Source organism: Lagopus leucura, unplaced genomic scaffold (genome assembly GCF_019238085.1).
Source record: "Lagopus leucura isolate 7727_CA_CO unplaced genomic scaffold, USGS_WTPT01 Super-Scaffold_100002, whole genome shotgun sequence".
Lineage (NCBI taxonomy): Eukaryota > Metazoa > Chordata > Aves > Galliformes > Phasianidae > Lagopus > Lagopus leucura.
The window spans coordinates 49,705,129-49,732,308 of NW_024962263.1; the positions used below are offsets into that span (position 1 = coordinate 49,705,129).

A 27,180-nucleotide genomic window follows, 5' to 3' on the forward strand; every position below is an offset into this window, starting at 1 on the left:
ACCCTGCTAAAGAGTCAGTCCCATTCTTTCCTAGCACCCCTTTAGATACTGAAAGGCTGCTATAAGATCGCTTCGGAGCCTTCTCTTCTCCAGGCTGAACAGCCCCAGCTCTCTCAGCCTGTCCTCATAGGAGAGATGTTCCATTTCTTTGATCACTTTTGGGGCCCTCCTCTGAATGTGCTCCAACAAGTCCATGTCTCTCCTGTACTAAGAATTCCACATCTGGATGCAGTACTCCAGGTGAGGTCTCATCAGCACAGAGCAGAGGGGCAGGATCACCTCCCTCGCCCTGCTGGCCACACTTATTTCGATGCAGGCCAGGATACGGTTGGCTTTCTGGGCTGTGAGGGCACACTGCTGGGTCACATCCGGTTCTCCATGCAGCGGTACCCCCAGGTCTTTTTTTTTTTTGCAGGGCTGTGCTCAATCCTTTCGTCCCCCAACTTGTATCAGTAGGGGATGCTGTCTCGACCCAGGCGCAAGACCTTCCATTTGGATTTGTCAAACCTCATTGAGGTTTTGTCATCTAGAGGGACCTAGACAAGCAGTGGACCAAAGAGTCCACTGCTTGTCTAGGTCCCTCTAGATGACATCCAGTCCCTCTGGTGTGTTGACCACACACCTTAGTTTGGTCTCATCAGCAAACCAGCCAAGGGTGCACTTTACCATAGATTATTAGATGTAATCTAGTACCAAGAAGCTTCTTCGAAAGAGTGTAGGTCCCCTGTAGATTCTGTGTCATATTCACCCAGAATAAATCCATAGGAATGCTTTAGGACACCCTAAGACATTTCAAAAAAGAGTGAGATATCTCTGTATAGGCCACAGAGATGTCCTGAAGCTGGCTTGGTCTGTAAGCCAATAGCTATGCTTATCACTTGTTTTATACTCAGGCGATACCCGTGTGCTGTATATGTACAGCTAAATTACATGTTTCTACAATTATCACAGACCCTCTTCAGTGTTCCATGGATTCTGAAATCTATCTTTTAACATTTCTGATGTAGATTCACAACAAGGCGTTTAGGAGGCTGGTCCACCAAGTCAATCAAATTTGAATACAATTAAGTATTCAGCTCCTTGCTTATTCAAGGCTGAGATGTTACCGTTCTGTTGATGGTATTTATTCTTTTAAGCATCTGGTATAAAGATGAGTGCAAAGAAGGTGTTATGAGCATTAGCTATATTCATGTATCCCTCTAGTTTTTGCACTGTGTTGCATGGTGGACTAACATTTTTTCATCATGTTCTTGCTACTAATGTACTTACAGAATTATTTCTTTCAGAGATTGATGTGTTTGTTCCAACTGCATCTCATTTGGCCCTTTATAACGTATTCTACTGTGGTAGAATTTTTCTTGGACCTTATTTTCATTCCTTGCATGCTGTAAGATCAGTAGTGGGTTCTTCACTAATACAGTGTGGTCTGATTGTACAGTCCCCATTATTCCTTTTCAGGATCGTTTGCATTTGGTCACTATTGTTTATTTAAAAAACTGTGAGGTTTCTCTAACTCCCGTTTTTGCTTGCACAGAGTTCTTGAGGGATTCTCCCAAGTAATTCTGCATTATTGAAAGTATGCCTAATTGGAACACACTTTTTAACTCTACTGTCATTAGTATTTTCCCTTTTTTTCCCAAACAAACTGTAGTGTTTTATATTACTGTGAGTCATATGAATTACCAGATTTTCATTTTGCCCATCAAGTCAAGATGTTGACTGTCAAGTAAATCTTCTTCCAAGTCCTCCTACATACCATTTGTAATTCTTGCAGTAGTGTTCAACTGTTAGAGGCTGAGCTGAATGTACCACTGTTATCATATTAGTTCCTTCTTTAACCTCCTATAAGTAAGCTTAATTCTCACAGTGATTCACAGTGCGGTGTTTTATATCTAATAGTTGATGTTTTTCTTTCAGTTTTGTTTTTTCTTTTCCCAGTCTTCCACATTGATTTAGTTTGAAGTGCATCTCACAAGTAGGCTTGAATAGTCATTCTTGCTCATATAATTGGGTGACATATATATAAATACTGCAGTAAGATATGGAGGAATTATCCAGTATGTCTTTACAGCATGTTTCTTTTCTCTGTAAGGGCTATTTTCTGTCTTTGCTTACCTATTGCCATGTATCTAAACATTCTTGGATATCACCTCATAGGTGAAGGTGCCAAAGCCATTCTGTCCATAACACCTATTCTACCATTTCCAGTATATATCTGTCACTGCTGATAAAAGTATCAGTAGATCTATAGACTCCATGATGAGTCTTACAGTCTCCATGTCACTTGTGACCCACTCACCGTCATTTCTGGCTGTATTCTTAGATCAAAGGTAGATGGACAACAAAGTTTAATAATCAGTGAAATGGGTAGATTTCATTATTGAAGATCATCAGAATGTCATTGTTATCCTCACTCTCCTTCATTCCCTCCTCAGAATCTGTTTTTCAGGTGGTGAATCTCTTGGACACTGGGAGCACTGGTTTTTCTTTCTCTGGTCTTGGGACTGGTTTATCTTTTTTACCAGAATAGGTGACAATACCCTTCTCTGCGTTTGAAGGTCATACTAAGGTGTCATTAGGATGTGTGGCATGAATTACTCACCCAGTTTACACTAGTTTGCATTCAGAGGATCTCCATTTGGTAAAAGTTTGTGCATATTGACACTGTTCTTGCAATCTGTTCTGAAAATTCCAATTACTTTTTAGCAGATTTGACAGTAATTTGTTTTATCATTTTGGGATTCTGTGGAAAAACTGAATATCTTGTACACTACAAATATTTCTGCTGATGTTGTCTTTCAGTGTAGATTATAGGGAGGAGAGTGGTCTTTTGTGTTGTCTAGCATAGGTAGCAAATACAGAGCAGAAATGTTATGGGCAGTAGCTGTTGGTAGAAAAATTACACAGTTCCTTGATGTGTTTTACTTTTAATGCTTTGTAATGCAAACAGATGTTGAGTTTTAGCAGATATATTTATTAGTTGGGTGATTTTTTGCTAGCTTTCAATAAAAAAGAGGAACATATTAAAGCCATTATGAATTCTGCATAGAAATATTAGTTTTAAGACATAATTTTACCATTGTGCTTAATCAGAATTTAAATTTCAACAGAATAAAACATAAATTTTTCAAGAAATGTTTGTTGTTCCAAGTCATTAACACAATGTCTCTGTTGGACAACATTTTTAAATAACATAAAACTTAATAGTGTATTTTAGAACTGCTCTCTTGGCATATTTCTGTAAATTCTAATTTAGACCTAGTGCTTAATTGTGCTGTCTGCTTGTCAGAGTATAGTGAAGTAAATACAACCTTTTGCTTCAAAAATTTTAGCTTTCACTTAATTTTTTTGAGTAACGTGAAAATATATTCTCAATGAGAGAAGAATTCAACAGAGGCTATGTTAATTAATCCTGTAGGAAGAATACCTCTTGGTCTTTCCATGTTTAACAGAGCAGAAAAAAAATCTTGGCCTCATTTCACACAACCAATTGAGGAAAGAACCAGACCATCTATGTTAGTATCTTTGTTTCTTGTTGACAAGCATTTAATTCCTTGGTGTTTTGCTTTTTTTTAGTAACTAGATTTACAGTTGTTAGTTCTGTGACTGCTCAAACTTGTCCATTTTTGGTTGCAGATTTTTAATTTCTTTTTTTCTCCTTAGAATTTTTTAAATGAACCAAAAATAGCTAAAGGATTAACTTAGTTTAGTTGGTGGTTGTTTTTTTTTCTTCATTTGGTAATGGATCTAGCTTCCTTAAAATAATTTGAAAATTTCTGTCTCATTCATTTTAGTTCTTAAAGCCGTTGATTTCCTTTAGATTTTTTTGTTGTCATCCCTTTCTCCTTGATCTTTAACTGACTGAGTGCATTCTTCCTATTCCATTCTCAGCACAGGATTTTTTAATCTATTGATCCTTGACATCATATTTTCAGTGCAGCCTGCATCTTTTTTTCAGGTGCAGTTCCCATGTGATCTGTTGTTCTATATTTGCTAGTTAACCGTATGGGTATTTGCTCATAGGTGAGACACTGCAGTCTTCCTCTCACATTTCTGCTATTATTTTTTCCCTATAGTTCTGTTTCTGTTTTCTTCCATAAGTACTTATTCCTCATTACTTTTTCTTACATTCCAGGAACTAACAACATTTTACCTGTGACCCTGCCAACATTTTATTTCAGTTCTGAAGTTCCAGCCTGTCTTTTTCTGTTACGTGGTCTAATTAACCTTTCTAATATTTATTTTGGAGTTTGCATTGTCTTTTTCACACCTTGTAAGATGCTGTCAGAAATTTAGCACTTTTTGCAATTGTATTAGCTAATATACTGAAATATACAGTATCTCTTTCTACAGACCTTGCTTTTCTCACACCCTTAATGAAAACACAGGTACAATGAAGCTGTTCTTATAATAATGCTGTTCTTCTTATATTCATATGGTATTCTAATTTTGCAATCTTCATAATGCTCTTGATTTATGCAGCCTAGTGAAATAGCTTAATGATATTTGGCTTCATTTCATACAATCTAAAAGTGAATTACTGCTAAAAATCACTATTCTCCATCCACCTTTTGCAGTCCATTCCATCCTTGCGTGAGATCTAATGATTATATGACCTTAGGATAAGTTGCATCATCTTGCTGGTTTAGCAGAAAATTATTATATGTGAATTATTACTTTCCTATGCGATTTGTTGTTCTGACTCATAATATGAATGCACAGTTTGCCACTAGCTGTGCAGTGGGGTTTCAGGGAGACCAGAGGTAACCTGCAGTTATACAAAGTTAAATAAAGAAATGTGCCTGTATTACCCTTCCATGAAAAACTGTCAGAATTTGGGATGAAAATTTGAGTTTATTGAAGTTTGGAGTAGAATCTACACTGACATGAGTGGATGTCAGTATTTCATCTCCTTTAATGTTGAAATTGAGGTAGCTTGAGCATCTCTCTTTAGGAAGCAAAAAATTGTTTAGTAACTTTTGATTCTTTTCTTTATAATATCTCATCTTACCTTTTTAGGAAATTGTGTAAATGCTGATTTTGACCAACTTCTGATGTATTTGTTCAATTGCAGGAGACAGCAGTATCAAAAAATCTGTTTAATTTATTAATTCTTTTAGAAAACATTTAAGTGTTTCCTATAAAAGGATTGGTTGTGTAGAAAGAAAATGATGTGTCATGCCAATCTGCTGATAAGTGCATTTTCTTCTTGTCCTTTCTCTGTTATCACACAGATTTCATTTTCCTGATGCTTTTGCTGCACATTTCAGCATTTCTTTCCAGTTTTTCTCCATTTTTATCTTTAGTCGTAGCCTCCTGTAATTAATGCAGTCCACAACCCACACTGTGTGAAGCACAGAGGCATTATTTATCCACCTTAATTGATGTCCTATGACTTGTTGGCAAAACAGTGGCATATAGGGAGCCTGCTTTGGCAGGGAGGTTGGACTCGATAGTCTCTCGAGATCCCTTCCAACCCCTATAATTCTGTGATTCTGTGATACAGCAGGAGATCACGGTCAGGTGTGTATCCTGCTGAGGGGCACATACACATACGGTTTTCTGTCTGTAATCAAATGGCTTTTGCGTTGCCTCTTTCTATTTTTACTTCTACACATCTTTCTGTTTTACTCATATGAGGCTATTATGGGACAGTATGTGAGCTAGGCAATGAGAAAATTCTACCAATTCTTTATCCACCAAATAGTCCAGCCTTCATACCCATATCTCTCCAATTTAGAGATTAAGATACAGTATAGGACCACATTAAAGTCCTTTCAAAAGTCCAGGTAAGTGACATCACTTGCTCTGCCTTTGTCCACTCATGCTGTCACTTGATTGTGGAAAACCACCAGATCGGTCAGGCATGATCTGCCCTTAGTGGAGCCATGCTGCCTGTCTCAGATAACATTATCAAAGGTTGTTCTGAAAGCAAGGCCAACGTTATCTGGGAAAGGTAATGGTCAGTGAGAGAAACATGCCTAAATATCCTGAAGTGTTTCTGGCACATCTGCTTCTTTCTGCTTCTGGTTTGGAACAAGTGCTATGAATTAGGGGAATATTACATATCTAAAATACGCAGTAATATGCTGTTAATTTGGTGTTTTTCAGTACTATATTACAAATGGTGTTTTCAATTATTTACCTCTTAGTAACCTCAAATGTATGAATTTGTATTTATAGTCTGCCTATTATCCTAGAGATGAGACCCGCCACTAATCTGTTCTATTTACTTACTTTCATCTGTTATTAGAATTCCTTCAATTACTTGCTAGAATTCCTTCAGAAGTCATATATATCTGCAGAAACTGAAAACAAGCATCAAGTTGTATGATAAAGATCGATATTTGTATTGCTTTTTAACATTATTCCAGAAATATTACAATTGATACCTTCAATGGTTTTATATCATTGAATGTGATGTAAGAAGTAAAATAACTACAAAGTTCCACAGTTTTGATGCTTGTAAAATTAGGTGTATAGCTGTTCTAACTTATTTTTTAAGGTTACTCATCATCCACTCTTCTCTCCGTACAGCATAATAGCTAACATGAATGTTCATAAAACTGAGAAACAGAGCAAAGTTCTTTTTTCATTATATTTAATTTGTTTCGTACCGTATTCCAGGAAGATGCGCAGGTGCATTAATGAGCTTGATTTTTGACTGTGCACCACAGCTCTAGACATCTTAGGCTCAAGACAGAGAGAGTTGTGATTGAAACACATCAGCTGTAAACTGAGTTATCATCAGTAATAGTGAAGACTGATTACAACTGAAAAGAGCACACTGATGCAGGATTAGTCCTCTTGTGCTTACAGTAACTATAATGAAAAAACGAGTTTTAGTAGTAGCAGATCATTTCCTGTGTTATTTCCACTTTCTATCTGTCCAGCTTCCCTTCATTGGAATTCCACTTTTATGTAATCTTAGATGACGCTCTATCTGACAGTATCTTTTGCTGTTATTGGCTTATTTTCTAGATGGGAAGTGATGGAGTTTTGCGCCTCAGTAGTTCTGCTCTAAACAATGAATTCTTTGCGTATGCAGCACAAGGGTGGAAACAACGATTGGCAGAAGGTAACTTTTTATTTGCTCTCAGATTTACCAAAGAATAATTATTTTCATGAGGAAAGCCACCGCTTCTCCATTTGAGGATTACATTAACAAGGGAAAGAGTAATGCAATGGTAACTGAGCAAAATGAACATTGCTGATTCCGTTTTGAATTTAGTCTACATTATCACAACTTCCTGTGACAGTTTATACTGACTGTTAGAAAGGAAAAAAGACAACAACACATTTTCATCACTGCCAAACCTCGGAAACGTAAATGCAAGTGACTAAATCCCACCAATATAGTTTCAAGATAGTGAAGTTACATGGTAAAGCAAGTCTTGCTACTTCACACTCTTGTTTTTCAGTGTATTCATTGGAGATTGTTGGATGATCAGAAATCACTGTTCATCGTCTGTGTAGCTGTAATGTATAATTATGCATGAAACTAATCGACAACTTTTATTCAATATTAGTATTTGTTTTGTAGGAGAATTTACACCAGAAATGCAGTTGCGTATCAGACAGGAGATGGAAAAGGAAAAGAAAACAGAGCCTTGGAAAGAAAAATTCTTTGAAAGGTTTTATGGTGAAAAGTAAGTATTGAAGCAAATAAAAGAAAATGAAAAAAATGCTTTTAGGAACAAATGAAAATATAATTCTCTGCTTCACATAGCACAGTTATATGCTGTAAAACTTAATAAAATGGTTATCAAAGGCATCATTCCCTGATATAAGAAGTTGTGGGTAGAATTACAGTGGCACATCTGCACTTGCATTACAATTGCGTTTTTAAAGGTTCATAACTCATCCATAAAAATTCATTTCAAGGAAGGCTTAAGACACAAGGCTCAAGCATGTGAGTATTTTTTAATTATCTTTTAAAAGATGAGATTAGGTCTGTTCTTAGTGCAAAATATAAATACAGCTTCTTCAGACTAGAAGACTAGTGGAAATATTTCTTTGTGGTTTTTTTCCTTCATTTTTTTCTAAGCTAGTTGTCATTTTTTGAATCAAGTAGTTCTTAGTGTTTGACAGAGATGGCCTTTCACACAGACTGTACAGCGGAAGAGATACTGGATAGAGTCATATAAAAATGACAACTAGTCTAATTTTAGAAGTGAGATGCAAGAGATAAATAGATGCCCATAATTGGCTAAAATGAATTAGATGATATTGCTCCAGGTGTTCCACTGCGCAGAGTCAGCATGATTTGACTGAAGCAGAGATGGCATTCTGCAGAAGCGTGACGTTAATCCTTAATTCTGTTTTAAGAATCAGAATTTCAAAGAGATTCACATCTCTTAAAAATTGTAAAATCTTCCTTTTGAGATTTGTTTTTAAAAAGTTAATCTGTCCACCTTTTAAATCAGACTTCAATTTTAAAAAATACATATTAAAAATCTTCATCATTATAAAACAATTAATTAGAAGTTACTATTTTCTTATTTTCATATATGAGTAAATGAAATTTATGAATTACACATAGTAGCCAAAAGAAACATCACATGAGATTTCTTAGTTTTGTTATTAGATGCTTTTTGCTTAAGAAATCTGAGACACTGGAAAACCTGAATATGAGTGGTTGACTTAAAGATAAGGCATTAGCTGAAATGTTTCTGCGATAACACTGCTAATTCTCAATCCAGTGCTTTGGGATGTTCGGAAATGTGGTGAAAATAAGGCAGGAAATGGACAGATACATTTTAACATTTTATTTTTCAGTCCTTTCTAGGTGCTTCCTCGATGTGTGAATACTACTACACAATGTTATCTTTAAAAATAATGGAGATTCTAAGGTCTTAGCATTGCTTTGTTATTGTCAAGTGCTTCATTTTTTACTTACAAGTTTTGAGACCTCGATTTATTGATTCCTGTAGCATCAGAAAGTATTTATTAGGTTTTTACTAAGGTTTTAGGTTTTTCATTATGTGTATCAAGACAACTCAGTTACCGTCTCCTTATGAAGGAAAACGTTGTGTAATGTATTAACAAAGGACCTTCCACAACTAGAAGTTTAGTAAGAGCAAAGCTCTATTTGAAGACTGTTGTGAAGACAAGACACAAATGACTGTCATATGCACAGAGAATGATACTCTGAATCTTACAGAGCCATCAGTCCTGCTGTGCTAGCTGAATGCTGGACACTGTAATGGTTGGCAGATAATTACTCAGTCTGCAGTAATATGTGTCATTTGGAAGATAAGTTCCTGACATCAGCATTGTTATGCAAAATGTCATATCACACATAATTTCCATTGCTTACTAGAGTGTTGAATGTGTTTCCTCCTGCTCTTTCTCTAACATACATTATTTGACTCTCATCCTTCTTCTTGGTTAATATGTAGGCAGCTTCTACTGCTTTGCTGCTTGGCCTGTAGTAATTATTCTTCCCATTATTTACTGTCTCTCTGGTAACTTTTCCTGCTGTTTCCCTTGCCTTTTTTGACTTAGTTATTCTTAGTTATTTTTTTTAAACTTGGTTTGAAGATGATTGGGCTTCATCTATTTTCAGTCGTGTTGATTCATCTGAAGTAGCTGATTTTGAAAACTTCCTGAGCAATTTCTCAGATTTGTCATCTCTCTTTCTAACTTGCTTTCCAATCAATCTGCAATCTTGCTCTGACTTCAGCTAATTTGATCATTAAACATTCCATAACTTATTAAAGTTTCACCTCATACCTAGAGAAGAATCATTAATATATGCAGAGTTTTGGAAAACATTTTTATGTGGCATTCAGTGGCTTTAGAGTGCTTCTTTCATGTAGGCTATGTGCATTATATTTTTTGTGTTTCTCTCTCTGCCCAGGCAGCTGGGCATGGGACTATCAGTTGTAGTTCACTTTCATCAATTTATGTTCATTTTCCATTTTCTCATGTCGTTCATTTTCCTCTCCTGGATTTAATTTAAAACACAGAAACTTCATTCTGCAGTCATTTATCTAGGATCAGCTGATATGTGTTGCCAGAAATTTGTATTCTTCTGGCTTATGCCCCTAGGACTACAAGGGTTATGTTCTATTGTCTCAATATATTATTTCCTTTCCCAGTCTTGAGTGCAATACGTGTCGGGATTGGCACTGCCAGCTCACTAAATCAAAGGTTTCATTTTGGGCAGACTTCTGAATTTTATTGCTAATATAATCCTTCATTAATTTTCTTTAATTTTCTCTAGTACTACTTATCGCAACACTAGAGTATCAGCATTAGTATATTCTTGAGTAGCTGTTTGTGTCTTTTACCATTTGATAACTGTCTGCCTTTACTTTATCAATTGAATCCTGTACTTATCAGCACTTTTCACTGATGGCTGTTTACTGCTGTTCTTGTATTTCTCTGCTCTTTTGCAAAGTTTCAATGTCTGTTTCTCTAAGGAGAAAGACAGATCAGCTGTTTATCTTGCAATCTGGGATTGCCTTAAACATCCTGACCTTGAGCCTTCTTCTTTTGAAAGTATTTTTTCCTTCATGGCGATATCTTTTTCAGAATAGTGATATTTGCAGTTCTGCATAAAATTGAAAAACTGATTGAGATTCAGTATGTGTTCTGCTGACCTTAATCCTACACTCTTATTTTTCTTCACTTCCTCCTTTTTAATATATTACTTGAGTGTGTATATTTGTGCAGTGCCCATGTGGCAGTTGCATTCACCTTCATTGTGTATTTCATTCCTTTGCTGTTTTTTCATTCCATAAATACAAATATCATGCAATATCTTCCATGATGCAAGCTAGCCAGAGAAAATATAACAGTGGCTCTGTTTTCTGTAATGCACTATATTTTCCCCTCTTTATTTTCCTGAGATAACTTTTTCCTATTTGCACAAGAAAAGGAATTTATTCACGTATACCCAGGTAAATTAAACTTTACTCACCTACACTTAAAATCTAAGCTTAAACTGTATAGGGAACCTATAGTCTATATACAAGAGAGACGTATCTCAGAAATGCATTCAATATGGGGAATGTAAAATAGCTGTTCTGAATTACTCTCTGGAGGATCCTCCCTCAGCACACTGATGGCACAGGGAGACTTTGTGCCTATTAACTGACTAGCAATAGGCAATATTAATGACAACCTTGGGAGTGCTTTTTTACGTACCAGTTCCAGGCTGTGGATTTTCTTCTTTACACCTGTCAGCATGAATAATGCATCCGATCAGTATTTTTTAAAAGCATAATCACAGATTGCATCTTTTTACATACTTTTTCTGTTCTTCCATATACATGGGCCTCTGTAATCTCTGTTCCCACTGGCTGCCCATGTTCTCTTGTATGTTCACTTCCGTAATATCTGAATATCTTTCACGCTCGCTTACTGCCATCTTGTTATTCAGTTACTTTGTTTTGTGATTAAACTGAGAACAGAGATCAAACTCCTCTTGATTAGATTTTAAGATCCTTAAGACCATGACAACTTTTTAAGTCCTCCAACGAAACTTTTGTGTATTTTCTACTGTTGTGGAATCACTCAAGCGCAAAATTTATTTGGAAGATCTCACTAAAGGTGCTTGAAGACCTGCTCTGCTGTCCATGGCAGGAAATAAGGATGTCAAAGACCAAATGTTTTTAAAAATAACCACTTTTTTTCCGCCATTGACTTTTCTTTTGTTTTGATTTTTCTTTCTGTTGAAGCAATAAAAATGTATTAAAACTGTGGTTTCAGGAACAAAGGTAAGTGAATCTTCAGAAGACAAGTATACAAAGGAATGCAGTTTTTTGCATTTCATCCTTGAAAATGAATGCATTCATTATAAATATCTTTTATCTCCTTAGGAATGTTATTGTTAATTACAGTGAAATCAATTGAAGAGCATATACACAGAAATGTTTATTTAGAAATAATTTTTATCCTAAATGAATATTTAGTTTGCTGAAAGAATGGAGCAGAAACACACAAGCTGTCAGCTGATCGCTTGACTAGTAAAATGAGACTGAAGCAGAATGATTTTAATTTTCATGATAAATGTGAAATGATTGTAGAATTGCAAAACTGAAATGCCTCGTTTGTTGTCTTGGTTTTAGATGCAGCTTTTTCATTTTCACACAGCATTTAAGCCATAGTGCTGGTTGTGTTGACCCTAAATGCAGGTAGAGGAGGAAAAAATGAATTTCCTTTAGAACTGTTACTGACTTATGAAGGCACAGTTATGCATTTCCTCTTCATTGTTGGCAGTGTTAGAATTGCAGTGTTGGGCTGATATTAAAATATATATATTATATATATATACTCATATATATATGATATATATATGATATATATATATATATATATGAGTAGTTGTGAATCTATATAACTCGCGTTTTTTTGTGGCTTTTTTTTTTTTATTTTTTTGTTGAAGTGCTAAATAGTTAAATAACAAGGAATAGATTATTTATTTTTAAAATATTTAAGTTTTTAACACTACTAAGGCAAGCTGGGTAATTCATTTTCCAAAATATATAAAGCCATATCTACAACTGTATAAATTAGTCAGCCACCACTTAGCCAAACCACTATTTTAAACTGAATAGTGTGCCCTTTTTTTGTAAATGGAAGACATGAGTGAGAAAGGAGATTCTACTTCTTTACCATATCTTTGATGAAAAAACCTTTTTTAATAAATTTGTTTGTTTCTTTGTTTCAGATTGGGAATGTCAAGAGGGGAATCTTTGAAACTCACTACAGTGCAGAACAACAATGAAGATGACAGCAATTCTTTGTGTGGATCTTCTGGCACACCTGGTCCTTCTAAGCAAGCAACCTTTGAGGAACATGAACAAAAAGACACTAAAACTCCAGCACTACCAGAAAAAGATAACGGTCCATCGCTTTGTGATATGGAGCAGGTTCCTGTCAAGAATCTAGTGGCAGAGACAGAGGATATACTGATACCTGAGGAATCAATAATTCAGGAGGAGGTTGCTGAAGAGGTTGAGACTAGTATTTGTGAATGCCAGGAGGAGAACTATAAAACAGAACAGGAGTTTTCTGAGGAGTCAGAAAGTCCATCTGGAACAAATGAAGAAACAGAGGCAGTGGAGCTTCCAGACAACTCTGAGTCCTGTGTCATGATGAATGATGTAACTGATACTGCATCTCACATTGAAATGAAAGTGGAGTTGAAGTCAGAATGCCCTCAGGAGGAGATGTCTGTTGTGATAGATCAGCTGGAGGATTGTGTATCACCAGCACGATCAGCTTCATCCACAAATTCTGTCAGTGATACAGTAGAGAAGGATTCTGATTCTGCAAAAGAGCTAATTGCTCCAGAAATGCAAAATGCTGCTCTGGAGGGTTCTTTGTTCACTGGTGGGGGCATTGCAGTGGATATGGAGCTTCAAAGTGACCCTGAGGAACAGTCATCTGAGAATGCTTGTATTTCTGAGACTTCCTTTTCCTCTGGAAGTCCAGAAGGACCATGTGTTTGTATTACATCTCCTGGAGGAGATACTCATTCAACTTCAGAGGAACCCTGTACCCCAGCATCTCTTGAAACAGCTTGTTCATCTGAAGTGTCCAGTACTGAAAACACTGATGGTGATATTCAGCAAAAGGCCACTGATGAGAACTTGCATACACCTTTAATGTCAGAAATCTCTCCAATGTCCACCTCACCTGTAACCTCAGAAGCATCTCTGATGTCAAATTTACCTTTAACATTAGAGGCGTCGCCAGTTTCTAATTTACCTTTAACATCAGAAACATCTCCAATGTCTGATTTACCTATAACATCAGAAACATCTTCAGTATCTTCTGTCCTTCTGACTTCTGAAACATCTGTGGCAAATAGTTTGCCTCTTCCATCAGAAACATCTCCCATTTCAAATTCCCCAAGCAACGAAAGACTTATTTTGCAACAAAGGAAATCACCATGTCTGTCAGAAGAGTCACTCCCTACCTTAAAAGAAGAAAGCTGTACCATTCCTAAGGTGGTTCAAGAAGAGAATCTTGTTGTTCAACCAAAGCAACTTCAGAGTGTACCTGAAAATTTGAAAGTGGGTCCACTAACAATTATACCTGATACTTCAGCACTGGAAGAGCCCCAAAACAAAAACCTTTGTCATCAGCCATGTAAGTCACATTCTGAAATTGAGAAATCCCACATTGCTTCCATCCCAGAACACTCCTCCCCTCCAGAGGTGATCAAAATTAAAAATCACAGTATTCAGCAACGAAGTGACAAGAAGGGGACTCTCTTGCCTTCAGAGGTAGCTGTTTTACCAGAAGGATCAACAGGCAAAAATATTGAACTGTTTCCATCAAAGCAACATGAAAAGCTATATACCTCATCTCTAGATAAATCTTCATTCTCTGAAGTGTGCAGAAGTAAGTCTCATAAGCTAACAGGCGGTACGCAAAGCCGCCTAGAGAGTTCACATTCCTCCAAATCATTAGAAACCACAAAATCACCTGAAGTGAGGAATGAAAGCAGAGACCCAGAGATCCCAAAGAGGAAAACAGCAGAACAGCACAGTTTTGGAATCTGCAAAGAGAAGAGAGCTAGGATAGATGATGATCAGCCTAATCGTAGTGCTTCATCAACAAGTCCATCTGATAAAGATCAGCCACTCAGAGAAGAACCCCGAGTTCCACCCCTTAAGGTAAAGTAATGAAAACCATGCTGACTGAGAAACTGGAGGTTTACTGTTTCCCTTCTGCTGACTGCCTGCAGACCCAAAGCATAGTGAATTTTTGTACAGGTGCGAAAGACCTAAGTGACCTAAGTGCCAACCTCTTTGCTTTACTATCCTTACCATGCCAAATTATATCTGATGTAAATATACCTGTAGTTGTTCAGCCAGGGTCTTTGCTACAGAGCACCTCTGTGTGAGACTAAATTTCCAGAATCTTTGGCTTAATCTGATTGAAGAGCTTCCATGTCATTTATTCAGTGCTGCTTGTCTTTCTTTCTAATTGCCAACTATATTGTCCATTTGTTCTCCCACAGATGAGTTCTCCAGGAAACATGAATAATAAACCATAGCTATTACTGAGAAAAACAATCTGTGCCTTAATCTATCAAGAGAACCTAAAGTCAGAGTAGTTGGAGATCCCATTGCAAGTCCAGGGCTTGGGGTAGGCTGAAGTATAAGATTTCTAATTTTGTAGTGAAAACCACAGAGCTTGCCATCAGGAGGAAGTGTCTTTGATGTATGTATAAATTGATGTATGTATAAATATCTGTTGAAGGCAAAGCAAAAGATAAAAAGGGTACTCTAACTAAGCTCTTTTAAAGGTGTCCTTCTACTATGTAAGAACGTCTATTCCACTTGAGAAGCATTTTTTTCTAACAAAGGGATTTCTTGATTTAGTTATATATAGTCCCAGTGTTTTGACCTTTTTAGTTTTCTACGTGATGGCATCACCCAAATTTCAGATCCAATTTGCTGAACTTAAGTCACTGACTTTGCAATACTAGTTCCCGATTATTCAGAAATGCCCTTTTCTGCATTTATTTTTAACTGCTGCAATCACTGAAAATGGTTAATATGGCCAGGAGGGCAAATAGGCTAACTGTTTTAATCACTAGTGCAGCAGCTTATTTCAACTAATTTATTTTTATGAGCAGTGATGCAATTGGAAGTTAGCCTGTTCTGAGTTTTACTGATATTCTTTCGTATTTGGAAAGTCTTTATCTAGCCTAATAAATTCTATTAATTCTCTATAGCCAAAGGAATGTAGATCACTAGGGAAGAAAAAAAGTCATGGCTATAATAGTAAAAATAATCAAGCACTTAGAGCTTTAGTAGTTCTGGTGATTCAAAGTGGGAAATGGAGGGAAAAAAAGGCACTGAGAAAGAAAGCAAAATGTTTTGAAGTTATTGTAAGCTTGCAGTACTCTTTAAAATATGTTAATATAAATTTTAATTGATCTGTTCAACAACTGAGGAACAAACCTGACGATGAAAGGTGTTGGTTTCAAATAATAACCTTATTTCTTATGTAATATGCCAAAGAGGGGTAAACAAAATCAGAATTCACCTTCCGATGAGTGTTTAGTGGCATTAACTGCTAGGAAGAGTGAAATATTCCAGCCCTCTGTGTGAGTCCATCAGTTGGGCTGTCTGAAGACCGTCAGTCTTGCACAGTCATATCAAACAAAACCTGATGGCTCCAAGCAGTGAATGAGGATATTAAAACTTGGCAGGCATTTCCAAAAATAACTTTGAACGATCATTTCAAGATGGGTTTTTTTGTGGAAAAACTATTTGCTTTTGGGTTATCTCACCAACAAACCACTTTGCTTGTTATTGAAAGAGAGGAAAGAACCTCCTTTCTCCTAAATCTGATAAGACTTTCACTTGCTGTCATACCTTATGACTACTTTTGTTAGAAATAATACTATGTAGGTTTTTTTTCCAGCTCCTTTCAGGAAAGAAGTGATAGCACTAAACACTAAATCCTATTACTGTGGACAGTCAGTAAATCTATGTCCTTTTTAAAAAAATGAAATGTTCTCTTGCCAGGCTTTGGGCATTCTAAAAGAGCATACAAGTTACAAAGTGATTCCAGGATTTCTAATCTCTAACCCTGAAAGCGGGTGTGCCTAATTAGAAAACACAAATAATCATAGTGATTCTAGAGATTATTACTTTGCTTAAAGGTTTTGGTATTTAATGTCTTGTTTGCATTTTTAATGTTTGAAGGTTTGAGATTTTTGTTTTTGAAATGCAGTAGTGTAGGAGGTATTCCAGGGATGTACTAAAGTGAGTTTCTTAAAATTCTAGTTGAGGATGAGAAAGATGTATCCTTGGTGATTCACTTCTTTTATAGTACTCTAAAGTGCTCTGTGATATAATGTGAAAAACAAGCTCAGTGGTTGTACTGGTGCTACTTCTACATCCTGTCTAGAGGCAAGATTTGTTGCCTGGTATGTAAGGGGAATACAGGCTGTTCCTAATGGCTTAGTCACTGGAGGCTAAGGAGCAAAAGCACTGCACTGTTGTTATTTTTTCATGTGTTTGTAGCAAATGCTTAGTACTTTCCCAGTATTATTGCACTAGGCCTGTTCATCTTCTCAGTTAGACGCAGATAGAACAGAACTGATAAACTGTGTCAGATAAGCATCATGTAGTCCTCCAGTTTAGTCTTTCCTCCTGTCAAGAAAGCAGCATGAGTAGGCTAAAACAGGTGTCAGTTTGTGCTGCTGGACAATGAGAAAATAATGCAGTGCAAACATCATTACTTTCTAACATTTTTCTGTCCAGTGGCACTGAACAGTAATTCCCTTCATCACCTTGTTCTGACCCTTGTAAGAGACAACAAGTGACGCTAACTAAAGTCGTTGATCTGATTCAATTTATTGTTTTTCTTTTCTTCCTTTAGATTCAACTTTCAAAAATTGGACCACCTTTTATCATCAAGAGCCAACCTGTTTCAAAACCAGAACCTCGAGTTTCCCCAAGTACATCGGTCAGCAGTGGAAGGAACACTGGGGCTAGAACTCTTGCAGATATCAAAGCAAGAGCTCAGCAAGCACGAGCCCAAAGAGAAGCAGCAGCTGCAGCAGCTGTGGCCGCAGCTGCAAGCATTGTCTCTGGAGCAATGGGGACTCCATGCGAAGGTGGGAAGACAAGAACGCTGGCACACATCAAGGAACAAACAAAGGCCAAGCTATTTGCAAAGCATCAAGCCAGAGCTCATTTACTCCAGACTAATAAAGAATCGAAGTCACAGTTCAACTCAAAGGAAAGTACCTCATCTCTAGAAGTATCAGCGTCTACTGATACAAAGATTGAAGGTTCTACCGGTGTCATTATAGTTAATCCTAACTGCAGGTCCCCTAGCAACAAATCTGCTCATCACCGTGAGACTACCACTTTATTACAGCAGTCACTTAACACAGCTACATTACCAGAAACTGCTATTGAGATACCGGTGCACAGTTCTGATGAGAATATACCTATGCCACAATTGTGTGAGAAAATTATTTCATCTACCTCTACTGAAAGTAACAGTGTGAACAGTGTGCCAGTGCTTTATAATAAAAGTTCAGTCTCTGTGTCTGTTTGCAGCACTGCTATGTCTGGAGCAATTAAAGAACTTTCTTTTGCAAGTTCTGTTGATAAATCCTCTGTTTTAATGTCTGTTGACAGTGTGAACACAGCAGTTTCAGCTTGTAATATAAAAATGCTGAAATCCATCCAAGGGGCTGATACTCCATGCATAGCCGTTGGACCAAAATGTATTGATAACAGTAATGTACCGGTCTCCATAGACAGTACAGTTTTATCAAATGCCGTCGATGACAAAAGGTTGCCAATACCAAGTAGCAATGCAAATAATGCAGTCTCCGGTCATTATGCCGCTGTGCCAGCTTCATCCATTGCAAATAACTTGCCAAATCATCTCTCTGGTAGTTCTGTGTTGATTCCCCCAGTGGGGACTACCACCAGATTTTCTTCTGATAAGATAGCCATAACAGGGTGTAACGAGCAAAGCGCTGTTTCCATCCACACTACCGTCAGGTCAGCTTTAAGTTGCGGTGAGGCTGTTGCAGTAGCAGATTCTATCTCAAGGCCACCCATTTCAATGTTTACTGGTAACATGGTGACAATAAGCTCCTACGATAATGCTACTAAATTAAATGCTGATCTCTTAGACAAAAGTTCTGGAGCACGAAACCGAATGGATCTCTCGGGTAAATCTCAGCCAGTGAGCTATACACAAACTGCCATGAATAGATCTATACCTTGCAAAGTCATTGTTGACCACACTACAAATTTGAATTCCAGTCTGTCGCTTTCTTCTTCAATTGAAAATGCAGAGAACAGCACTGACCTGCAGAGCAGACCTGTGCGGACAGAAGCTGCCTTACAAAGTATAGCCTGTTCTCAGGTGTCTGTAATAAGCAGGCCTGAAGTAGTCTCTAATGAAAGCCTTGAGCACAGTTCCAGCTTTATCAACGTTACAGCAAAGCAAGACAGCAAGAACTTGCAGGCAGGTTGTTCAAGTCTTCGAGAAGTGCCACTTGCTCCCCAGGATAAATTAATTGAGGTGGTTACTCCCAGCCAAGGTTTTTCTGAGCAGTTAAGAGGTCCTTCAGCATTTAAAAATGAAGCAGATGCTGCCTGTGTCAGTCAGTATAGCACTAACAATAGAATTTGTTGGCATGATGAAGAGGCAATGAGCACAGACCAGCCGGTGGTCAGCCATCTTAATGCCAGTAAGCATAAGGAATATGCAGAACAAAACTGCTTAAAAAGTGTCAAAACCGAACCTTCCGGTTATACGCAAATGTCAGAGCTGCAATCCAGGAATCTTTTGACAAGCCTTGCTGTTCCTGTTAAATCTGAAACTAACGAGTCTGACAAGTGCTTCAGGATGGACACAGAGGATTTCACAGGCCCTGAAATGGCCGCCCAACCCACAAAAATAGCCCCAAGCGCTCAGCCAGCACAGGCCGCCAAGGCACCCATTGCGGATTCCATGGATGACTCCCTGTCCCTGACAACAGAAACCCTCAAAAGAGTTACAAGTGCTGGGAGCTCAAGCTGTCGCCTCTCATCAGTGGAGGCCAACAATCCTTTAGTGACACAATTACTGCAAGGCAATCTGCCTTTAGAGAAAGTGCTGCCGCAGCCCAGATCAGGAGCCAAACTAGAAATTAGCAGGCTTCCCTTGCCTTTGCAAACTACCTCAGTATGTAAAACAGCGGTGTCCGAGAGAAATATTGGTGACCATCCTTCCAGTTCTCCTAACCCAGATGGTAAAGGATTTACAGCAGGCAGCATAGCCCCGCTACAAATCAGAAAGCGTGAAAACCATCCAAAAAAGAGGATGGCCAGGACTATAGGAGAACATGCTCAAATTAAATGCGAGCCTGGGAAGGTGTCAATGGACAGCGATGTTAAAGCAACTCCTTGTGTAATTAGTTCCAGCATGAACCAGCTAGGGCATGGGCAGCCATTTAAACAAGAGTGGCTGAACAAACATGCAGTTCAGAGCCGCATCGCTCACAGCCCAGAGATCAAGCAGCAGAAGAGGCCATTGCCTTCATGCAGTTTCCAGCAGAGCTTATTTCACATTGATAAAAACGGCAGCTTTCATGCAGAAGCTAGTACCTCACATAGACAGCATTTTTACCAAATGTCCATGGCTGCGAGAGGCCCGATTCCCACGGCATCTTTGTTGCAAGCTACATCAAAAGGCCCACCTGGCTGCAATGCATTTGCTTTTAGCAGACACCTGGAACAGAAGAGCTTGGGAGATGGGAATATTTCTACAGCAGCTCACCAGCTGAGGCTAGGAAGTGTCTTTTCCCCTAGTATTCAGATTAAGGAAGGTGATGACATTGCCAGTGCCTCTCAGACGCTCCAGAGTAAAACCTTAGTGCATCCTCCCCCTCCACCCCCACCCCTGCCCCCACTTCCCCCTTCTCACCCAAATGTAGATGTCCCCTCTGATCAAAAACAACCGACAGTTACTATGGAAACCACAAAAAGACTTAGTTGGCCTCAGCCAGCAAGCATCTGTAGCAATATAAAATCTGAACCTGTTTCTTTTGAGGAAGGTTTAAGCAGCAGCTGTGAACTGGGCATGAAACAAGCTTCCTATGATCAGAACGAAGTGAAAGAACAGTTAAAAACATTTGCATTAAAGAATGCAGATTTCTCTTCCTATTTACTCACTGAGCCACAGAAGCCTTTTACCCAACTTGCTGCTCCAAAAATACAGACGCAGCACCCGCAGCCACAGCAGCAGCAGCAGCAGCAGCAGCAGCAGCAGCAGCAGCAGCAGCAGCTCTGTGGAAGTTATCCAACAATACACTTCGGTAGCACAAGCTTCAAAAGGGCAGCATCTGCAATTGAGAAATCGATTGGGATGTTAGGAAGTGGCTCGAACGCTGCCACGGGCCTGTCTAACCAGAACGTGCAGATGCCGGTTCAGAAATTTTCTGACAGTAGCAATGCCGATGAACTGGAACTGAAATGCTCTTGCAGGCTGAAAGCCATGATCGTGTGCAAAGGCTGTGGCGCCTTCTGTCATGATGACTGCATAGGGCCTTCCAAACTGTGTGTAGCTTGCCTGGTTGTACGGTAGAGACTGGGTCAAAGATGCAGTATCCCTTGTCAACGCGGGAGAATAAGGCAGAGGAATGGAGGGATGGAACAGTTTAGGCCATTAACAGTTTGCAATTAGTTGTTTGGCTGTTTATTTTTGTTATTTTTTTTCCCCCTCTTGGTGCTTTCAGAATTCAATTATTCTGGCCTAAGTGCCATTTGCAGGAAAGAAGAGGAAACCTGTAGGACTAGTTTAAAAAAAACTGAGAGCTTTGCCACCAAAGCTTCTATGAGCATTCATGCTGTTATAAAAAGATTTAAAAAAAAAAAAAAAAAAAGGCATTATTGCATGGCATTCCTAGCTCCTATTTATTTGCACAAAGTGCAGCACATTTTCCCCCACTTTTTTGATTGTTGATAGAAGCTACCGGTTAAAGATCAGTGGAAAATTAACTCTACGAGAAATTGAGTACTATGCAGAACTGCACACTGCATGCCAGCTGCCCATCATGTGGGCAGGGTGTGCACATTGGTCATGGTAGCCTCTCAGTTACTTTGCAGTTTTTCTGCTAATTGAATTGTTTTTTTAAAACTTGTACTGTCTAGACCTAAAATATAGTCACCTCACTTAGCAAAAAATGAGGAATTTAGATCGTTAGAAGAGTTTCCTCATGTGCCTGCTGGAGATTATGGAACTGAAATCTTACTTATCATCTCTTCTCCTTGATTCCTTGAGAAAGACTCGTATTAGTGATGGGTTAGTGAGACCAGCACTGGAATCACATTGCCTTCAGTAGAGTCTTGAGAAAGTAACTTTTCTACTGGGGATTAGAAGCCTCTTTTCCTGTTTCCTCAAATATTCTTTGTATTTGTCTCTCTAATCTGTCCACTTGGTTCGTCAGCACCAAATGTATATAGGGTCAGACGTATGTAATAGGTTCTGGATATTTTAGCCGTCCTGTGGTCTAAAATCAATGCATTTTTATGATGAATTAATAAGGAAATATTCTAATTGTGTATTAATTGAATACTAGATTATCTGTTATTTTTCCTTTTATGTGAGTTACTCAAAATAACATCTGAATTTTGTCACTTAAAATCATTCTTAAGCACTACTTTTTCTTTTTTTTTTTTTTCCCCTGAAAGAAATGTGGACCTCTTACTCTACATTTTAGAAATTTGAAAGCGAAAAGGCATTTTTTAAAGGGATACTGCATCTTTAAAGTGATCTTCAGTATTTATCCAGTACTGTATTTAAATTTAGGACTATAGTTGCATTCCATATGTGTGAGCCACCATTACAGCAGATAAGAGAAACAATAATTTGGGGGCCCTATACACCTAAAAGGAAAATATTATAAAGGGATAAAGCACGTGCAGTTGCTGGGGAGATGAAAATTCCTGGTTTTTTTTCACTCCCACTTCAAGAACACAGAATGTAGAGTGCAAATCATCCATCTGTTAATACATGATTGGGTCTGCCCAAATGTGAGCATCAGAGAGAAATGTTATTTTTACCATTACAGTAGCACCTCATTAATCCAAAGGCCTTCCAATCTGCTCAAGAAAACTGGTTTTCTTTTCACAGTTCTCAGAGCAATGTAATAAGAGTGTAATAAGTGTGCATCAGGTGTAATACTGTTTAGATCTCAGCATTACTTAAGTATATAATGCTGCAGTTACTGTGGCATTCTGAAATATTGTGAATTAATGTGAATGAATTTAGGAAATTAATGATTTTAGGAAACAGCATACTACATTTTACACAGTACTTTTTAAATTCAATCTGTGTTTACACACTTACTAGTAAGATGTAACGGGTCTCCGTGACGCTGGTATTAGTGAGGTCCTACTGAATGGAGGAATCACATTTATTTCCTTGTGGGACCATTTTTGCAAACATGATAAATGCCGTTTGTTGTCTTAACATTGAGCTGGAATATCTACAACATACATTCCTGTCATAGGAAGCTCTATGGTGCACCTTGATGTTCTCTTTTATTGTAATTAGCAACATATCAATATTATTTTTGACACTGTGTGATACAAAGGCCATTTATAATTACACTAACAAATTTGTTGCTGATACAATAATATATTTTTTCTATACAAAAGTGCTCCTTAATATGAAATGAGAGTTAAGAAACGGCTTCTCAGCACTTTCACGTCTCCTCGTAAGACAATATGCCAGCCAAGCAAAAACCTAGAAGTAATCTGTGAAAATTTGCACTCAGTGGTATGCTGCTGGAAAAATAGCGACTGGAAAATACTCATGAGTAAGCATGAGTGTAGTCAGTTCATGCATATCAAGTTCATATTTGAGGAGCCTTTGTATTGGAATTGTATTGCATTGTATTTATACTTGGTATAGGTAGGATGCTTCTATTTAAAATGAAGAGAGCGACCAGTCTTAGACTTCTTATAACCTGTGTTTATATTAGCCTGCTGGGAATCCTTATTTCTAGCTCAGGTTTTCCTGTCCACAGCACATAAGTCAATATTTGTTTGTACTTGCATCTTGAAATACTTCTTGTATTGACTAACATCATACAGAAATAAATTCCAGCCACAAGAATAGTTTTACTTTGTTCAAAGGATAAGAGTGTGACTAATGTGGTAGGTAACTCATTCATGTCAGATTGACATATTTGTATCAGGATTGCAACTTGCATGTGTGAGGTCATGATAAAATGTTATTTAAAGTGGCATTAGACTAAATGGTGCTATGTTGTATTACACCACTGACCAAACTCTTCCATAGTGCAGTTCCATTTCTTTCATTCACCAGTCACTGAAATTGCACCAGGAATAAATTTGACCAATTAGTTAACAACAGTTGTGAAGTGTTGTTACAGAAAATAGTTTTAGGTTATTGAAATATTCAAAAGCAACTGCAGTGATATGGGAACCCACTTAGTAGGACTGAAAATCTTTCTTGCATTCTCATATCACACAAATGCTTGGGGGAAGAGTGACCTATGGTCCTAAAGCAGAACACAATCACCTTTAGAAGTTAATTTTGAATGACTCCTTTTCTTTTGGGCTTCACGCCCAATGTCATTCTGTTTTCTTATGACTGTGCAGTTTGCACCATTGGGTGTTAATAGTTTATGCACTGAAAAGTGGTGAAAGAATTGCTTGAGAACACACTGCTCTGTGTCTGTGTGTACGTACGTGTTCCAATGTCCAGCACATATTATTTACTTCTTTTTTTTTTTTGTAAATCTCCAAATTTGTTGCCCTCTCCTAACTCCCACTCCTACCCCTGAAGCAGCACTTTTGGGTGAAAGGGAGAAACACTCCTTTTTTCTTTCCTCCCTCTTTGTTTTTGTTAATTGCATACCTGCGACTTATGCAGATAACATTAGGGCATTTGCAGTGTGTGTATTTGCGTGTTCCTGTTCTGAACTAGTTTTCCAAGCAGAAATTCCCTTTGAAATAACATAAAAAAGAAAAAAAAGAAAAAAAAAAAAGAGAAAAAAAAAGGAAATGGTAAACTGGATGCTCCCTGTTTGCGTTTTATTTACCTGCTGAGGTCTAGTACATGAAACAATGTTTAAAAGACAAAAATCAAGGTTGAGCCATAAAGCAAAAGGTGTATTCTCTGTACTATAGACTTTCTTATTGAGGGCGGTGCATGTTGTCAGGGTAAGCTATGGAACGTGCAGATGGTTTTTCAGGGCCCTGCAATTCCTTGCCCGGCTTTTAAGCTGGTGCATATGGTGCTTTATAATGCAATTTCTGAAGTAAAATTACCTTATGCTGCACCCCCTTCCCCTTATGAACACACGCACAATTTCAGAATAGTTATTGTAGCCTCTGGTTGAGCAGTTTCTCCAAGGTGTGGTGAAGTACCGGGATAAGCACGAGCTGAGAAATGCCACCAAAAGGGATCGTTGTAGCTGCCGCATGTGAGGGGCCCTGCTCTGAGCACTGAATGACTTCCCCAGCCTCCTGGCACAGCACGGCCGGGTGTCCTCTGGGCTCTGCGGGACATTCGGTGGCTCTGTCATGGACCCAAGTAGCCAAGTGTTTCCAAGTCTATGAAATCCTGTTGTCTTCGGTCATCATGCTTTGTCACTGTAAAACCAACAGCAACAAAAAGCGTTTTTTTAGTCTAATTTAAGGAGCTGCTTCTTTTATAGCACATAATATTTCGCTTTGTACTATATTTGATAGTTAAAGAATAATTTAGTCAGTAGAATAACTTTGTTGTATTTGTACTGTTCATGAATGTTACAAGAAAAGTGCTTTACTTTGTTGCCATCATTCTCTTGTACTGCTGTAAAATATTTTTTCTGCTTTATGGAAACTTAACACAATCCACATTTTCAGTACAGGGTTTTTTGTATGTATGTTTTTTGTTGGCTTTTTTTTTCTGTTTTTTTTTTTTTTTTGTCAGTATTCTGAATGTTTACATCTGTTTGACATTAGCCATTCTATGCCTTCATAGGGCAGTATTACTCCTACAGTATAACAGCAATGTGAAATCCACTCATACTCCACATGCATGAGAAATACAGGTTAAGTAGGGAGATCCCTACCGTGCGCCATGCGTAGATATTTTTCTATCCACATTCAGTGATGTAAATACACTCCTTCAGTCCTCTACCAAAGAAAATATTATTCCCATGGGACAAGGTTGGAAAACGGTTCTCTGAATCTTCCGAAGGAGGTGTAGTTGAATTCAGCAGGATTGCTACAGTTCAATGCTGTTATGCGTCGCTGTGTTACCCAGCCCAACCCAGCTGGGGGAAACAAGCATCTTGGCAGTTTTTTTGTTTCAAGACAGTGTTTTGTTTAGAATTCAGGGATCGTGCTTTCTTTAATGGTGCTGGTTTTGTTTTTTGTTTTGTTTTGTTTTTTTTAAGAAAACATTTTGTTGCCTCCAAAAGTGACCGCTCACAAAACCATAAATTAAATAAAATAATTTGTCTTCGTACCTTCTCTCTTCTCCCTTTCCTTTTCCCCTTTTCTGTCCCTTGAAAATAACAACTTGAGCTTCAATATTAAGCTATTCTGGAAAAAAAAAAATAAAGAGATAAAATAACGTTTGCCATTTGTTTATTTATTTTCCATTCAGTGCCTTTTGCAGGAGATCCTGCTTGTGCACATCCACTGTATGTACATATAGGTCAGTGAAAGAGAAATGGGAGAGAAACCAGTCCTCTGGAAAGGATCTGTAAGTGACAGTGATGTAAGAATTAATCTGAACGGCATCTGATGTAACTCAAGCATTACCATCTTATATTAGTAAAATAAACTAGGTGTTATGTATTAAGTTGTTGTAAGTAGAACAGTTTGTGGATGAAAGTAATCATCATGCTTTGGAGAGTTAATGCCTGGTGTATCTGAGTGTTTCCCCTCCATCTGCAACCCCGTCCAGAATGGTCCTAACAACTCTGCATTCAGATGTGCACCTCTGTCATTGCTCATCCTCACAGCAGAAGTTAAAGGTCTGTAGTGCCTGTAAGGGGGCCAGCCCAAACTGTACCTCTCAAAGCAGTTATCCTTTGAAGTCTGGCGTGTTATTGGAATGTTATTGGCATGTAGTGGAAATAGAGAAATTGGGTAGTTATTGCATAAGTATATATCTATATGTATGTGTATATATAACCCTAACCCTACATATATAGTTTGGGCTGGTCCCCTTTCAGGCACTACAGGCCTTTAACTACACATATATGTGTGAGTATATATATAACCTAGTATATAACCCTAAACTATGGCATATAACCTAACATATATATGTATGTACATATAACACTAACCCTATGTAGGGTTAGGGATATATACTCATAGATAAATATGTATATAGTTTTCAACATTTTACCCCACAAAAACAGCTTTGAACACTGTTGGTTAAGGTGAAAGTGTTAGATTATAGGTGATAAATAACATTTTCCTATGCCTCCACAGAAATGCTTGGGCCAATCACCTTTTGTGCAGCCTCCTACATTATTGTTTAAATTCTGACAGTGAATGTCTGTCTTGCTAGTAGGAATCAGCAGCCCTTTTTGACAAAATTTGTACAAAGGCAGAATGAAGACAGTGCCACCCTCTGTAGTTCCGAGTCCTTTTTTTTTTTTCCCCTTAAATATCCAATGCCCATGTGGCAACCTCCTTCACCTGGGACTGCCAC

The 27,180-nt window shown here is 37.9% G+C and overlaps 1 protein-coding gene across 6 annotated transcripts in view; it reads left to right on the forward strand.

Moving 5' to 3' along the window:
* ASXL3 (ASXL transcriptional regulator 3) overlaps nucleotides 1-26,056 on the forward strand; it is a 129,968-nt gene extending 103,912 nt beyond the window's left edge. For all 6 annotated transcript variants that reach the window (XM_042869117.1, XM_042869118.1, XM_042869119.1 and 3 more), the window contains exons 10-13: nucleotides 6,982-7,078; nucleotides 7,544-7,649; nucleotides 12,680-14,636; nucleotides 17,362-26,056. In XM_042869117.1, the coding sequence (XP_042725051.1) occupies nucleotides 6,982-7,078; nucleotides 7,544-7,649; nucleotides 12,680-14,636; nucleotides 17,362-21,078 (5,877 nt within the window). In that variant the 3' untranslated portion in view covers nucleotides 21,079-26,056. The remainder of the gene's footprint in view (nucleotides 1-6,981; nucleotides 7,079-7,543; nucleotides 7,650-12,679; nucleotides 14,637-17,361) is intronic.
* The last annotated feature ends 1,124 nt before the right edge of the window (nucleotides 26,057-27,180 follow it).